The sequence below is a fragment of the Onychostoma macrolepis genome, chromosome 02 (assembly GCF_012432095.1).
Source record: "Onychostoma macrolepis isolate SWU-2019 chromosome 02, ASM1243209v1, whole genome shotgun sequence".
NCBI classification, from domain to species: domain Eukaryota; kingdom Metazoa; phylum Chordata; class Actinopteri; order Cypriniformes; family Cyprinidae; genus Onychostoma; species Onychostoma macrolepis.
In genome coordinates this window covers 16,745,788-16,763,428 of record NC_081156.1, presented here as the reverse complement: position 1 = coordinate 16,763,428, position 17,641 = coordinate 16,745,788, and the positions used below count along the sequence as shown (strand labels likewise).

Here is a 17,641-nt window from a genome sequence, read left to right as displayed (position 1 = left end):
ATGATCTGAGATAAAATAAACTAGTTATGCATACGTTTATATATGTAATTCAAAGTAATAAAAGTTTTCAGTTCATGTCCAAATGCAGTTGTAAGTTCCTCTTCTGTCTCATAGCAGTAACAATGAATTATGTCTCATCTACTTTTTCATTTGATGCCATCTTGTGATAAAAAAAATAAAAAATAAAATAAAAATCCTTGCATTAGTGATTACGTTGAGGATACTCTAATAGATTTATTTTATGCTTTCCTGTTAAAAGTTACCACTTAACACATTTTCAGACTCAAGTACATTATATAGAACAGCATGTTGCAAAATACAATTTATCAGAAGAATAAACAGTTTTACCAACCATTAGAGCCTGCTTGAAGTGCTAAATGACAACAGTGGTGTAAGAAATATAAAACATTTATCAGATGATAATTCATAACAAGACTAAACAGTGGTGACCATATGATAGCACTGCATACATCTTGTTAGACCCCATGCCATAGTCTAATCCAGGGGTTTTCAATCTGGGGTCCAGGGACTCTGGTCAATTAAATCCATTTAAATAAATAAAATTACAGAACTTGACACTTTTAGTGTTTCATTTTGCTTTCTAAAGACTGGTCAGAAATCATGAGACTGTCATAGAGAATTAATAAACGAATAAGAAAACCATTGCTGTCAATAATATAAATCACATGTGTGTAGAAAAAATGCAGTTTTTAAAAACTTATTATTAATGTGTAAAAAATGTTCAGTTATATATCAATTATAAATAGATAACCATGAATTGCCTTTTATATCTCTCTCTCAGAAGGAGATCATCATATTTGGGGGTATGTGGCATAAAATGCTTGTAACCCCTAATCAGGTCTAATCAGTGGAGCTATGAGACACAGGAACCCAGAGATTCAGATTTCAGATTAAAAACAGAGTAAAAATACTGCTGCAAAAAAATGTGTAGATTGATGAAGAGTTCATTCATTTATCACACTGGTGGAAAATACAGCATTTAAATTGCACAAATGACACTTTACCAGCTTAGATGGGTGAAATATTAGAAATATTATATAAAATATATTTCTTATTTTCAGCATGAGTTTGTCCTTTGGCGAGGAAGGTGAAAAGTTAACTTAACACAATATATATATATATATAATGTTGCTGGATCAAATTTACACATACCAGCATGCTGATAATGAATAGTTTGCAGTAGGCTATATTTACACTGAACACACAATACCCTGAAAGACAAAAAGATGAATCGCTATATTTTGTTCCCATTCCAGTATCAAGTGACAATACAATAAGCAAGAGTCATCTTCTGAATTGAATCAGTGAGTTTAGAAAGATGATTCATCGGAGATTCATTCACTTTCTGTTTTTCTCATGTGGCTTGAGGTATTGAGGACATTTTATTGACGGAGAGATGTAATGACTCCGAGGCTTGATACGAGAGAGAGCTCATCTTGGTACTGAGGGTGGGGTGAGACGCCACAGAAGTGGAGGAACACCTCAAGAGCTTCAGCAAGTTCCTGCGAAAGTTCTTCCCGACAAAACCGTACAGGATTGGGTTCATACAGCTGTTGAAAAAGGCAATACAAATGGTGAACGGCATTACGGTGTCAATGATCTCAATGACATCGCAGTTGGTGATCACTTTCAGCAGACCAAGCATGTTCATGAAGTTGAAGATCTGATGTGGTGTCCAGCAAAGGAAAAATGACAGCACGGCGGCGGCCAGCATGCTCAACACCTCGTCCCCATTCGATCTCGAATTCCTCTGAATGTCTCGTGCTTTGAGCAGAGACCGGCCAATCAGGCAGTAGCACGTGAGGATGATGGTGATGGGAAGAAGGAATCCAAGAACACTCTTCATCAGACTGAGAGCTGCCAGCACATTGCGAAGGTCTTCTTCATCTAGGATGGCGCATACAGTGACATTGTTATGCTGGATAAAATGGATCCCACGGATGACGGCTGTGGGAAGGCTTAAAAGGAAAGCCACTACCCAAACCAAGACGCAGGTCACACGGGCATACACCACCGTACGGCACCGGCGGGATTTGACAGGATGAACGATGGCCAGATACCGGTCAATGCTGAGAGCAGTGAGGAGAAAAATACTAGTATATAGATTAAGGAGGGCCATTCCAGCAATGGCTTTACATAGGAAGTCTCCAAAGAGCCACTCGTAGCCTGTGGCAGTGTAGATGGACCAAACGGGCAGGGTGAGGAGGAAAGTCAGGTCTGACACAGCTAAGTTCAAAACAAATATGTTTGCAACTGTCTTCAGCTTCAAACAGAAGTAGATGACAGCGACTACCAGGCTGTTGCCTACAATTCCGATGATAAAGTTGCAGCTGTAGACTACTGGGATGAACGTGAAGATGAAATCGTGGTGCCCGGTCATGTTACATGTGAGCTTGAGTCCCACGTTAGCATCGGCTGTGATGTTGTCCATTTTGGAGATCTGTCAAACACGCCCTCAGTTTCACAGCCTAAAAAGCTGCGTCGCTAAAGGAGCCCTATGAGAACAGAGTGGATACAGATGGTTAATATGGCAAAAAGTTTCAAGCAATTTATCACATGTTTTTTTCCCCATTTGAAAGATGCATTACTTACAACAAACACTAGATGTCTCTCTGCTCATATTATTTAGGAGCTTGTTGATTTTGAATAACAGCAACTGGATTGACTGTAGGCCTCCTTCAACAGCTCCTTCCAGTTATATTGAAAATTCATAAGGTTCAGTTTATTAACATTAGTTGATATATTAGGTATCAGAAACTAACAATGGACAATACTTTTACAGAAATTATTATCTTATACAGAATTTATTATCTTAGTTAATGTTAATTTATATTTATACTATAATTTGTTAGAATTGTTAGAACACTAGAGGTCTAGAACATAAATAACAAAGATAGATAGACAGATAGATACATAGATACATAGATAACATAAGTGTTTAAACTGAGAAGTTTTACAATTTTATGCACAAAATGAGATCATTTCAAATTTGATGCCTGCTAAAGGTTGGGACGTTTACCATGGTGTAGCATCTCCTCTTCTTTTCAAAACAGTTTGAAGACGTCTGGGCATCGAGGTTATGAGTTTCTGGAGTTTTGGTGTTGGAATTTGCCTGATATAGGTTTCCAGCTGCTGAAGAGTTCGTGGTCGTCTTTGACGTAATTTTCATTTAATGATGCACCAAATGTTCTCTATAGGTGAAAGATCTGGACTGCAGGCCAATTCAGCACCCAGACTCTTCCACTACGAAGCAATGCTTTTGTAATAGCTGCAGTATGTGGTTTTCAATTGTACGGCTGAAATACAAGTTGTCAGGAGGGGAGCATATGTTGCTCTAAAACCTTTATATACTTTTCAGCATTCGTAGTGCCTTCCAAAACATGCAAGCTGCCCATACCGTATGCGCTTATGCACCCCCATACCTTCAGAGATGCTGGCTTTTGAACTGAACGCTGATGACATGCTGGAAGGTCTCCTTCCTCTTTAGCCCGGAGGACACAGCGTCCGTGATTTCTAACAAAAATGTCAAATTTGGACTCATCTGACCATAGAACACTTTTCCACTTAGAAACAGTCCATTTTAAATGAGCCTTGGCCCACAGGACACGATGGCTCTTCTGGACTATGTTCACATATGGCTTCCTTTTTGCATGATAGAGCTTTAGTCGGCATCTGCAGACGGTACTGCGGATTGTGTTTACCGATAGTGGTTTCTGGAAGTATTCCTGGGCCCATTTAGTAATGTCAATGACAGAATCATGCCGATGAGTGATGCCGTGTTGTCTGAGGGCCCGAAGACCACGGGCATCCAACAAAGGTCTTCGACCTTGTCTCTTACGCAGAGATTTCTCCAGTTTCTCTGAACCTTTTGATGATGTTATGCTCTGTAGATGATGAGATTTGCAAAGTCTTTGCAATTTGATGTTGAGGAATGTTGTTTTTAAATTATTCCACAATCTTTTTACGCACTCTTTCACAGATTGGAGAGCCTCTGCCCATCTTTACTTCTGAGAGACTCTGCCTCTCTAAGACATCCCTTTTATAGCTAATCCTGTTACAGACCTGATGTCAATTAACTTAATTAGTAGCTAGATGTTCTCCCAGCTGAATCTTTTCAAAATTTCTTGCTTTTTCAGCCCTTTGTTGCCCCCGTGCCAACTTTTTTGAGACCTGTAGCAGGCATTAAATTTTAAATGAGCTCATTTAGTGGAAAAAAGTGTAAACTTTCTCCGTTTAAACATTTGTTATGTTCTCTATGTTTTGTTGTGAATAAAATATTGGCTCATGTGATTTGAAAATCTTTTAGTTTTCATTTTATTCAAATTTAAAAAAACGTCCCAACATTTCCGGAATTCGGGTTGTAGATAGATAGATAGATAGATAGATAGATAGATAGATAGATTTTTAAAATATTTTAATATACATAAATAATGTTTATTAAACATGATATATGCACCGTGAGAATTAAGTTTGGTCATCGTCTTAAAGCTCCCACATATGTACCATAATGGAAACACATCAGGCTGCTTCTCATGGGAGTAAAGGTCAAACAAGGTCAAGCTCTCAGAGAGCTACATATTTCTAGGCAAGAATTTGTTAACACATTTGAAAAGGCTATAGATATACTACATATTGATATACTGAATGTAGTACAGTGTGTCTATATTGTATGCTGTATCTAATTTATCATGAATAACCGGTTGAAAAAAGGTATCTCTAGTTTTATTTATGGAAATACCTAAGAAGGCAAATTCCTTGTAACTGTAACTTACTTGGCCAATAAAACTGAATTCAGATTCTGTATTCATAAAGAATTAGCATTGATCTGCTCAAGCTATTTCTTCACTGGTTTCATGATAGTAAAAAGGTAATATATTTAAAATACATTTATTTCATACTAAGTATACTTCAAATCTATTAACATATTTACTGACATATCACTCGAGACTTACAGACATAATGTAAGTCTAAAATATGTTTTAATGTCACTATTAAAGTGCTCCCACACAATTAAAGTGCATTAAGTACAAAATTAGTTGTTCCAATTTAGCAGACTTTAAATATACCAGTTTAGTATACAAAAAGTACAATTGCAGGGTATTTTTATTAAGCACATAAATATGTAAATGTATTTGGAGTATACTTAGAATGAAATAAATGGATTTTAAATACATTTTAGTATATTTATTTTTCACTAGGGAACACAAGCACATATTATGCAAGCAGATGCAGGCATGCTGCCAAGGGAGTCAACAACCAATAACAGACGACATTGCATTCCAAGGTTCACGTCTTTTGAATATCACTCAATCTATTTTAATATGCTTATCAGACATCCGCTATTGCTCAGGAAGTGGTGGCTGATCAGAATAATGCAATTTGTCATACTGATAAGAGATTTTTGTTTTTGTTTGCATTTATTTTTATTTTGGTGTTCTAATAAAATCTTTGTACTCCCTACAATGATGAATATGATCAGCCCAGAGTAGAGAAAAGTTTATGCATTCAAACTGTGACAGAGTAACAACAACAAAAAAGTCCTCTTACCTTGACATAGAATCTTAATGTGCTGAGCTGAACACATGAAACACAGTCATTTACATCAATGGTGGGTTAAGTAGCTGGAGAGACACTGACAGACAAGACAGACAACACACACACACACACACTTGTAAACATTAGATGCCGCTTTATGGTAAAAACAAACAAACATGCTATGACACATTTAGTGTGTTTTCTGAGGTTATGTGTCAGTTTGATGAATTTACAAACAAATAGACATCTGTTCTTTGTTAGCTCACAAGCTTACTCATCTCTTTGGGCTATGATTAGGGTTTGATAAAATCATTTAAGGTAATAATTAAAAAATATAATAAAGAAAAAACAAATAAAGAAATTTTTATATAAATAAAAAAAAAAAAAAAATATATATATATATATATATATATATATAAATGTATTTTTACCTTTAGTGTAGGTGATATCCAAGCTGCTCCATCAGTTCCAAAACTGGCTTTAAGAGATCCGTCCTGACTCTCGGTCATAACAGAGTGCCTGGTGCTTTTCCTCTACACCCCTCTTATACCTCTCCGATAGTCCTACAACTACGCCAGGGACCCTCAGTGGGGGATGCACAGCGGGGGCCGGATACGTCCATGGTCATGGGAGCAAAAAGTGGGGGGTGAGAGAGAGGCAAAAAAAGACCCTTGAGGGCAGAGACAGATTTTCCCATCATTTATTTGGTCACCTTTTTCTCTTAAACATGAAAAATATGTTCGGTTCTTCTTTTTCCACATGCTTGTAAACAACATTTCTTCAATGGATTGTTCCGTAAAAAGCCTGCACATTAGCATAAAACACATTACATGATTATCCTAGCTTCGAGCACATAACAAAAAAAGGTACAGGCTGGTAGTGCGACAGCACGGACATTTACATGATTTATTCTGACGGCTCTATATTAATGCATATCATCAGGGCGAGCCTGGTATTAAACCTGTGAAATGAATAGCAAAAGACAAACAAATGGCCTTCTGTGAATATTAAAGCAAGCTCACAGTCAATAGCCTAATGATATTGCATTCAGCTACTTTCATAAAGCAGCAGGGAAATATATTGGACATTATGTTGATGTCCATGGTGAAGGAGACTAAGCAGGATAAGAGGAATTTACTGATGTCACATGCTACAGACAGAATCAAATAAGGTACAAAAATAAATGACATGTATTTGTATAGCGCTTTTCACAATACATACTGTTCCAAAGCACTCATAAAGCCATGGACATTTTTCAGATAGTTTTCAAGTGTGAGTTTACAAACTGACTGCTAGTAGTCTATCCCTCATTTTTTGAGGCCTCTGGGAACTCTAGTCCCTGGTGCCTGTTTTACTCCCAAGGATAAATCCAACTCCTTCATCCTTGTATTCAGCTTATTCTTTCGTCTCTTCCTTTGAACAGTCTAGTTTTTATAGCACAAAAGGTCTTGCGCACAAAAAACGTATGATGTCATGACTAAAAGTAATTTAATTGTGAGAGAGTCCTTTTAAAATACGAATTCTCAACGTGATCTGGTCATACCAATTTGTTCCGCTTATAACACAGCTATTTTGTACCAGAAATGTTCCTTTGCAGTTGCATGGAAACATTTAGCACATCTGGAGACATTTCCATTAATCTATGTATTTGGACAAAAATGAATACTAGAAGGAAGTAGAGGCAGCTCTAACAGGCCAAAGACAGTATATCGTTAAGAACACATAATACAGAATTTGATTTTGTCTGCAAAAAGACAATAATATAGTCAGTTTTTCCACAAACAGACTGGCCAGAGACAGAGTGTGGAGCATAAGTCTTGTAGTAAATGGATTAGGTGTTGCTGCATCAATAGGAGGCTAATTCAATACACCCATGTGCTCAAAAGTTAATGTTGCCTTCAGGGAGCAATGTGGATGCTGATGTCTGCAGTTCCCCCTGCCCTTATTAAGGATATTTGTTCCACCTGTTTGTTTGGGTAAATGTTAAAGAGCACATCTATATTTTTAATCAAAATTCTATTAATGTCAAATATTGGACTGAATGTACATCTATTCCGTTTATTAAACAATTCCTGACCAAATAAATAGCCGATAGGCAAGAAATATTGAATCTTACCTATATAGTTTCTAACGTTACAGCTAAGAAAACATTACAATGTGCAAAACATGTATAATTCAAGTCATGTATAATTCAAACGATAACTGAGATGCACACAACTTGATTATATCACAGCAAATTTAACGCAGTGTTTTTCTTATTGCTGTGCCGAATGTTTTGAAAATCGCAACTGACAAAAATACAGGGGGAAAAAACAGGAAGTTTGCGTGAAGATATGAAAGTATTTAAGTAGCCTACCATATCTTTCCAGAGCGAGTAATAATGCCAAACAGTCTCCTCATTTGGTAATTTTACGTGAAGTATTTAAAGTAAGCGTTAAGTAGGCTAAGACTGAATGCAAGAAAACACTGTGGTTTTGAGTTTTTATAATAATGTATAATAGTCCAAATCTCACAGCTCTGATTCCCATGCAGCTGTACCCCAGAGAGCGCTATAATTTGTCCACAGTCCACACCTAAATCAACATGGCCATCTTGAGGCCAAGCAAAAACCAAACACCAAAAAACCCTCAGGGACTTTTAAAGTTTGTTTGCATAGATATTTTTGATTTTCCTGTTGTCTCCCAAAAACACATTTGTCCTCCTGACGGTGCTAATAAACAAAAATGTACAATATTTTACATGGTACATACTGTATGTTGCTGCAATTTTGAAGCTAAACTCCTGTAAGGTAGTGTAATGAGAATTAGAAGTTGAACCAACCAGAGGCAAAAAAATAGCCTGCTTTTAGCTGAATTAAAATGCATAATTTATTTTTCCTTCTATTTGAAATATAGAAACTACTTAAGTTTACGACATTGTTGGGAAGTGAATGTGGGTATTACATGACCTGGACATAACATGAGTCAGTCTGGGAGTTAACCTTTGCCCTCCGCTGCCACTGCTGATGTGAGTCACATACATGAGAAAAACATCCTGCATAACACTGCTGTGTAGGATTTGCCTCATTTTAGGACTGTCACTGTGGAACAGGGACATAGTGGTTCTCAAGGGTACACAATATAAAGTCTAATGCATGACTCGCCTACACTGCATTATCTAGGCCTGCTCATTGTTTGGCTACTGCTCACATGTATTCCCATCATGCAGTCTGCAGCCTCTGTATTAATCATTACATGAGTTTGATATCGCCGAGCGCTCTTCACTCGACACCTACTGAGGGATTCTGATGAAGAGCAGAGCCTCACCGCCCAGAATATCTCCTACAGTCGCTCACTGAGGGCATGAGACAATATTACACACACATAAAATGAAGGTCAGTTGTATAATTATATTTCAATTAATATCAGTTTTGCCTCAGGTTTTTCACCTATACGTCCATAGAAGATATAAAAAAATAGATCCAAATGTGACAATTTTTTTTTTTAAACAGTATACAAATATTTGATGTATAATTTACAAGTTTACATTGAAAACTCTAACAACTCTAAAGGATATGTGGGTGTTTCTGCAACTACGGGCACTTTTAAGTCCCAGCAGTGAAATTTTAGATTTATGTTAAAATTTGTCATAATGATGCTTTATAAATATATTCACAGTGTCATTACACACCTTGACAAAAATATAATTAATGCTAATGTGATTTAATATAAAATTATGAAGCATTTATAGGTCCAAATACCATTTTTGTTCATATCCCACAACTCTGGTCACAATTTTGAAATATGTAAAATGAGCTAATTGAATCACAATTTGACATTATTTCAAATTAAATTGTTTAATAGACATATTAATTTACAGCAATTTAATTATTTTTGTATTATTTACTGATCATTTTTATGATTTTTCAACTAAATGTGCCTGTCCCACACTTTTGAGTCCTTACCGCAACAATGAAAAAAATGCTTTTATTATGGAGTATAGTCTAGTACAAGTCTAGTTTCTCTGGAAACAGAAATTAGCACATGAGCACATTGCTGACAGATTGGGCCACCTCACTACCTCACTCACAAGATCCCAAAAATATAAGGTAAATATAATCTTTTCTGTGTCAGTATTTATTGTGTGTCCTTACCATACAGCTTAGTAATTCTGTACTTTGAACTACATTTAAAACCAAATTAATGTATATTACAGTTTAATTAATGTATATTAAGATGCCAAGACTCAAAACTAATGTAGTAGACCTTGCTAGCTGCCAATTAGCTGCAATATTAGCAAAAATGCATTTCTGCAACATGTCTTTACAGCAGCAAATTTAGGTGTTGTGGTAAAGACCTTGTGTTGCGGTAGAGACAAGTTCAAGGTTTACTGTATATTAAATTACAAATATTCAGTCTATTGTAAATTATATTTAAACATGACATTTTGTATCCCTAGATGAGACCAAATTCATCAACAATAAGATCAAAGAAATGCAGAGAGGAAATGAGAAAAGACCCAGAGAGGTACAGTATGGAGAGTATCTACAGAAGGAAACAGAACGTTACAAAAAGAGAAAGGAAAATTGGCAGATAAAGAGTGTCTCCCAGCTGACAAAAAGAGGGAAAAATCTGAAAAGAAGGCAGTGGAGGATAAATAAAAGAAACCAGAGGGCAAAACACAAAGTACTGCATGCCTCAAATCAGTTTGTTGCAACAAACACATCCACTTTAGGAGATATAATTTTTTTAAACATGAAAAACAATTTGAGTTCTTAACTGCAAAACTACTACTATCTTTTACACATGTAATACCTTCTGTTTTCTGTTTATTTTACTGTTATTCTGTACAGTAGCCTGTTTTTGATTTCATGGCACTTTAACATTGTGTCCTTACCGACACAAGACGCCATTACCGCAGCTCTGCTTTATTTAATTTTTTTCCATGTTTTTTTTTTTATATCAGTATTTACAAAACTCCACAAAATTTGAAAGCTATTGGAATATTACATTTTTATAGAAATTAAAAAAAAGAAAAATGTATATAATGAACATTATTGTAACGTTGTGGTAAGGACATTTTGTTGAAAAACATAAAAAATAAACATGTTCCAGATTAAAATCTTAATGACTCCATGCAATTTTGTTGACCTTTATATAAGTATTACAGACTCTGATGGTTAAAATTAAAATTCACCTGAAATTCACCTGTTGATTTTCCTGAATTTTGGAGAGTCAAAAGTGCCCGTAGTTGCAGAAACACCCATGTACAGTATGATTAGGTCGTAGGAGAAAAACTCAGAAGCGGGAGACTTAAATGGACAGATCAGGATTTGCCTCAGATCATTTTTTTTATTTTATTTTTTTTACATATACTCTTTATAACATTATCCTTTGATGTTTATTTTTTTCTGTTTTACAATCACTACTTTCTTGGTCAAACAACATCTATGTGAAAACGCAAAGAAGGGAACCTCCAGGAAAATCTATTTTAGAACAAGCACATATTTTTATATTCTAAGTCTCATGAGGCCAAATGATTGTGAATTATCATAATTCATTCTGAGAAAATTAGAAAACCACCAAAGCCAAGGAGTCGGTCATGCAGAATTGTGTTTGGGAGTGAGAGCACTGTGAGCTGACCAGTGTTGAACTCGATAAGACATGCAGAATGTTTGTTGTTCTATTTATTTAATGTTGCCCTGCTGAACAGAACCACTTGAAGTCATAATTTACTAGATGGAAGAGTTATTTATTTATTTAGTTATTTTAAGTCAGGTTTATAATATCCACCATTGAGCAGCTGGCTATCACTTCAGGCAAGTCAAAATGTACTGTACTACAACCAATATGATGTTCATCTGATGTTATGATTTACACTTCTGCCAGACCTGCCAGACCTCTTGATCACGTATACTCATCAGTCATCATCGGGTAAGTGCAGCAGCCCTTCATGATACTGTTACTGTAACCAAATCAAGCTCACTAATGGATGTCTAAACCATGTGGGGAAGAGGGCCTGAGGCTTCAAACAGTGCTTCAATTACTTCTGCACAGGTTACTTACGTCTTTTGATCATTATCACGGCTGTCAGGTTTGTCAGCACACAGAAGCACATTTGACTGCAGACTACGTCAGTGTTATAATTTACATTATTATAATGTTATGTACTTAATGATATGTGGGGGGGAGTAAGTTAAATGAAAAATGTCCCTTTTCATAAATGTAAAATAACAATAATAAAAGAGTATACCTTTTTTTATTTCAAAGAGTTAAGAGATTTTATTTTCATTTTTACCATTTCCAGACAGTTATGGCATCTAGAGTTCTTTCTTTAAGCACCATAAAAACTACTTTTATTTCAAAATTAGATTATTATTATTGATGGTATTAAAAAAGGGCAAAATGCCTGTGGTGACATACCTGAGATCATTTCTATCCAGCCAGGATTGAATGTCTCACCTCTGCCACCATGTGGCTCTCTGTATGTCCACAGGTTTACCTCTCAAGTTTCTAACAAACTGTACCCAAACTTTATAGCAGTATAGCCTAATTTAGTGTACAGTAGAGTGTGTTTTTAGGGGCTATATTAATCAAGAAACACTCAAGGGAAAACACCAATCAATGAAGTATGAGAAGGACATATGAACATTATTAGAGCATCTGAAGGCCCGTCATACTGCTGGAAATGAGAGACGCAGGTATTGCTGACAGCTGCACATTAAAATGACAGGTAGCTCTGATAGTTTGGTCCATTGGGAGAACCCTTCAGATGAGAATCACTGGGGATCACTCCGAAAAATAATCTTCATTATGTTGATATACTCTTTTACATAGCAACTGCACTTAATGTGCCCTTTTTGAACTGACAGAAAATAAAGCTTTAGCATGAAATATCTACAATCAGCGTGTTAAAACTAAACATGTGAAAACACATTGAATAAACATTAAATACACATTTCATTTAAAAATTGATATTTTTGAAACCTTATACTTACTGGACAACTTCACAAAATACAGTGGTGGCCAAAATGATTAGAACACTAGTATTTTTACCAGTTAAAAAATGGTTTTAAGTCCGTTTCTATCTTTTGCAGTAGTGTGTCAGATTTATGTTTGCACAAGGAGTCTGACAACAGCCAGTGATCCACACAGAGATCTGATCTCATCAATATGCAGTCTGTCTGGAATAACATGAAGAAACAGAACAAACTGAGACAGACTAAATCCAGAAGAACTGTGGCAACGTCTCCAAGATGCTTCAAGAGACCTACCTGCAAAACTGCAGCACTGTTAAAAGTTTTAGGCACTTGTGTAAAAATGCTGTAAAACTAGGTTGCTGTGAAAAATAATGTCATAAATGTGACCCTGGACCACAAAACCAGACGTAAGTGTAAATTTTTCAAAACTGAGAATTATACATCATCTGAAAGCTGAATATATAAGCTTCCCATTAATGTATTGTTAGGATAGGACAATATTTGGCTGAGATATTTGAAAATCTGGAAAATGAGGGTGCAAAAAAATCTAAATATTGAGAAAATCGCCTTTAAAGTTGTCCAAATGAAGTTCTTAGCAATGCATATTACAAATAAAAAATTAAGTTTGAATATATTTACGGTAGGAAATGTACAAAATATCTTCATGGAACATGATCTTTACTTAATATCCTAATGATTTTTGGCATAAAAGAAAAATTTATCATTTTGACTATGGCTATTGCTACAAATATAACGTGCTACTTATGATTGGTTTTCCGAGCCAGGGTCACAAATAGATTTTTTTTTTATCAACTAACTTCTATTAACTAAATTAAATCAACATTAAATGTAACTATCCTTTGCATTTAAAGCAGCTTTTGCCCTTGGTGCACTTGCGCATAGTTTTTCAGTAGTTTTGCAGGGAGGTCTCTTGCAGCATCTTAGAGACCCTGCAACAGTTCTTCTGGATTTAATCTGTCTCAGTTTCTTCATGTTATTCCAGACAGACTGGATGATAATGAGATCAGATCTCTGTGTGGATCACTGGCTGTTGTCAGACTCCTTGTGCAAACAAAAATCTCACTGGATTATTACAATTAATGGCAAAATGAATGTTTGGAAATGTAAACTGATATTTCCTACTGACACACTACAGCAGGGGTCACCAAGTTCAGTCCTGGAGGGCCGGTGTCCTGCAGAGTTTTGCTCCAAAAGCTAAACTCTGCAGGACACCGGCCCTCCAGGATCAAGTTTGATGACCCCTGCACTACAGCAAAAAATAGAAATAACTGATTTAAAACCATCTAATTTTAGCTGCTGAAAATACTAGTGTTCTAATCATTTTGGCCACCACTTAAAAAATAAAAATAAGTAAAGCAGACTTGACTTGAATTATTATACCAAAAATTAATTGAAATTTAAAGGGATAGTTCATCCAAAAATAAAAATACTGTTATACCCACATTCTTCACAATATCTTTTGTGTTGAACAGAAGTTGATGGAATTTTCAGTTTTGGTTAAATTATCCATTTAAATCCAGTTTCAGTTAAATGTAAAGTCTATACTAATTATATATTAGAGGCCAAACTTTAACCTGCAGATGGATTAGCTGTGATTAGCGGCAGTCAACCTGTTCTAATGAATGCAATTACTGTTCAGAGACATTAGATCAGTGTGTGGAGGATTTATTCTGTCTAGGGGAAGAGAACACACTGTCCTCTACTGGGCACATTAACATTTACGAATCTACAATTTCCCCTTCGCTGTGCCATTTACAATGCTCTTAATTTTGTTACTGATCAAAAAAAAAGAAAAGAAAAGTGAATCTGAAATGTGCAGTGTTTAATGTTTTATTACACTTCAATTGAACACGATCATTTACAAGACAACAATGTTGAGATGATTTTGTAAAACATTCTTAACATTAGTGTTTAGAGTTTAAGCTACAGTTGGACCAACTAGTTTCACATTTATATGCTTCATGACTACACTGTGGTTTCCAGAATAATTTTGTAAAAAATATAGAAAAACTGTAAACACATTTACAGAACAAACTGTAAAATGGACAGTATAAAACTAATTTGCGAACAAGGAAATTTGAATGTAAACAAGTAAAAAATCTGTTTTGTACCTTTAACATACTGACAAGCACCATAATAATGCAGGTGCGAGAAAGCCACATGAAGAATCAAAGCTCATCACAAGTAGCTTCACCACAAGCAGAAGTATGTATATATATATATATATATAGAAGGTGCACAGAGTCATTCATGCAAACACAAAACACCATCATGGTAACACACATGATACTTAATGCAATAAACTTTCATTAAACAACAGAAGAGGTAACATAAAGCCCAAATGTACATAACTGATAACAAAAACTATTAAAAAACATGATTATTTAAACAAAATGCTTTCAAATGTGGAGTGTCATGCAGGGAATTCTGGGAATATCAGTTTACAGTTTTTGACTAAATTATACATTGATTTGTTATTTTTTACTTCTAAAAACTGTACAATTAACAGCATTTTACTGTAAAATGACATGAAATGTCTGGTTAGATCTCTTACAGTTTTTCCCTGTATATAGTACAGGAACTTACTGTTAAACCTATTAACAGTTTTTTTTCCGTAGCGTGTTTAAAAAATTGCACAGTTAAAATTACAGTATATATGTCTGTATCTCACATCATGCTGTAACAGTTTTGACATGCAGCTTACAAGATCCACTAACATGGCTATCATTAAATAATAGCATTTAAATTAATTGCTGCATAATAAGTAACTCCATAGTTTTTCTTGTGTAAACTATTCCATTATACAACCTTTATAATTATGTTCATAGTTTAGAGTTGTGGAGCACCATTCTCACATGTTGATACTCTTGATTTGATTTCTAACCAAAATGGTAATGAAAAACAAATGCTAAATTTTACACTAGGGCACACATTAAAATATTATTTGAAAAAGGCTTGGATCTTTATAGCTGCTGTCATAATTGTAGTTCTGAGTAGGTTCCACGACCGGCAGGTGGACCTGCATTGATGAAGAAGAGAGATAGAACAGAAAAAACAGGATATGTAAAAGCACTTCTATTAAATTTGGAAATGGTAGAATGCAGGTCTGTTATACATTTATCCATTATATATTTATCTATTATATTATTTCTAATTGAGCTGTATGTTTAAATTCTAATTACCTTTGCGTGTTTTCTGAGGGAGCTCGCATGAGAATATGATTTATTGCAGTGTGTGCACATATATTGCTTCTCCGGTACATGGACACGTATGTGCTTTTGTTTATCACTGCTGTTTGCAAAACGCCTTTCACAGGCCTCAAAAGGGCATCTGAAAGGTTTTTCACCTGTAACAAAAAAAAAAGAAAATTCAACACAATCATGCAACAACATTAATAAAAAGAAACAACAACTGAAGTGTTACCTGTATGCGTCCTTTCATGAATTTTCAGGTTTTCCGCCCGTGCAAATGCTCTTCCACATCCGAAGGAGCACTGAAAGGGCTTTTCTCCCGTGTGCACTCTTAGGTGATTGATCAGTTTGTACTTGGCCTTGAATGGATTCCTTTGACGAGAACAGTCTTCCCACAAACAAACGTAACTGGATTGTCCTGACAGATTAACATGCTCCGCTGTCAGATGAGAGATGAGCTCCATCATTGTGCAGTAGGTTTTCTTACAGCACTGTGGAGCACCTGCAGATCGCTCCAGCCACTGGCAGGTAAACTGTGACCACTTTGTGTTTAGACTGGACCTATCTGTGTCTGAACTGTTGAACATAAACCTTTCTCCTCGTATTTGTCCATTCTGAGTGGTGTGAAACTCTTCAGTTGGACTCAAGTGTGTAAAACCATTCACATTCCAAAGTTCCTGTTGTTCCTGGTAAAACACATGATCTATGACAGAAGAATACGCCTCTGTACAGATTGAAGAGTCATTCTGGCCACAAGAAACTTCAACCAAACTCCTGTTAAATTGCAAAAAATCCATAGCTGGGGACACCATCATCCCTCCATCACAAATGCCATAGACATCAGCAGGATTATCCATAAACATCTGAAAGCACGAACCAAACGCAGACATATTTTACAAATTACTGTTGTAATGTAATACAGAGCATTCGTAACAGGTTTCCGTAGGTCTTCACTGCAACGTCCATCCATAAACCCGTGCGGAAAAAATGTTTAGATTATGCTATGAGGATGTGATTTATACAGTACGTTTAACATGTGGATGATTTCAATTCCCCAGACTCTCTTTATTTAGCATCTGTACTTGTCATTCAGCCGCCATCAGATAATAAATAAATAATCTGAAGACGCAGAGTATGCATCAAACTCTTCATTGTTTCTTACAACATCATAAACCTTTAATATAAACTAGCAAACCAAGCATTGCATCCAGTCTTGCAGCTCAACTTTTTGAGGCCCCTCTTTGTCAAGACAATATAAGAAGCTCAACAATGACAGCAATAAGTCACAAAAGATTTCAAACATAGCTTTTTATTGAACAGATGCAAGTGGTCACTTGATTCTCATAAAACTTATGACACTGAGTGTCCTGCTTATATCAGTTGCTAATACAGTGGTTTATTCTTATCATTATCTCCCAGGGTGAAACGCAGCATGATGTACATCACTTTGTAATTTTGATAATGCCTTATGTCATAGTGCAGGAACTGAAGAACTATTGTACAATTACAAAACAAACAATACTCGAACTGCCAACAACAACAACAAAAAAAACTACAAAAAAAGTATCAAAACCAAAACTCCGTGATTACTCTGCATATAAAGCATACTAATGTGTCAAATTTCTCTGTATAAAAAAGGAAATCCCAGTGGTTTGCTATTTGTTGGACTGTAAAAAAGGTTTTAAATGAAGGGTATAAATCGTCAATTACCTTACAAACAGTATCTCTGCATATCCAGTGACTATTTGGTATAACAAAGCTTCTGAATTGCATAGGGGAAATCAACACATACTTCTGCAGACACGATGTTTCCAAACATTCATTGCATTTTGTGTTTAAAACTCTGATTTATAAAAGCGAGACATTTCAGATGTTCTATAAGTATAGCGGTAGCCCTCTTAATCTAACGCAGCAG

General features: G+C 35.6%; 2 protein-coding genes across 5 annotated transcripts; both read right to left on the bottom strand.

Annotated features, from left to right (window-relative positions):
* Positions 1–31: 31 nt before the first annotated feature.
* agtr1a (angiotensin II receptor, type 1a) lies at positions 32–8,108 on the bottom strand. 4 transcript variants are annotated; one of them, XM_058747436.1, is made up of 5 exons: positions 7,913–8,108; positions 5,988–6,360; positions 5,569–5,653; positions 2,614–2,709; positions 32–2,516 (listed from the first exon to the last, which is right to left on the bottom strand). In XM_058747436.1, the coding sequence occupies exon 5, from the start codon at positions 2,450–2,452 to the stop codon at positions 1,376–1,378; it is 1,077 nt and encodes a 358-aa protein (XP_058603419.1). In that variant the 5' UTR covers positions 2,453–2,516; positions 2,614–2,709; positions 5,569–5,653; positions 5,988–6,360; positions 7,913–8,108; the 3' UTR covers positions 32–1,375. The 4 variants fall into 4 exon arrangements, with proteins under 4 accessions (XP_058603419.1, XP_058603437.1, XP_058603445.1 ...); XM_058747454.1 differs by having other exon boundaries at positions 5,988–6,226; XM_058747462.1 differs by lacking the exon at positions 2,614–2,709.
* Positions 8,109–14,947: 6,839 nt separating this feature from the next.
* On the bottom strand, positions 14,948–16,212 carry LOC131532455 (zinc finger protein ZIC 4). Its single transcript, XM_058764133.1, has 3 exons — positions 15,959–16,212; positions 15,718–15,881; positions 14,948–15,554 (listed from the first exon to the last, which is right to left on the bottom strand). The coding sequence occupies exons 1-3, from the start codon at positions 16,191–16,193 to the stop codon at positions 15,468–15,470; spliced, it is 486 nt and encodes a 161-aa protein (XP_058620116.1). The 5' UTR covers positions 16,194–16,212; the 3' UTR covers positions 14,948–15,467.
* Positions 16,213–17,641: the final 1,429 nt, after the last annotated feature.

Bases quoted from the DNA above. Each gene is read 5' to 3' on its own strand.
- agtr1a (XM_058747436.1), bottom strand. From the start codon at position 2,452: ATGGACAACATCACAGCCGATGCTAACGTGGGACTCAAGCTCACATGT.
- LOC131532455 (XM_058764133.1), bottom strand. From the start codon at position 16,193: ATGATGGAGCTCATCTCTCATCTGACAGCGGAGCATGTTAATCTGTCA. The intron at 15,882-15,958 runs GTAACACTTCAG...TTTTTGTTACAG, and splicing joins TCATGAAAGGACGCATACAG to GTGAAAAACCTTTCAGATGC. The intron at 15,555-15,717 runs GTAATTAGAATT...TCATCAATGCAG, and splicing joins CCCTCAGAAAACACGCAAAG to GTCCACCTGCCGGTCGTGGA.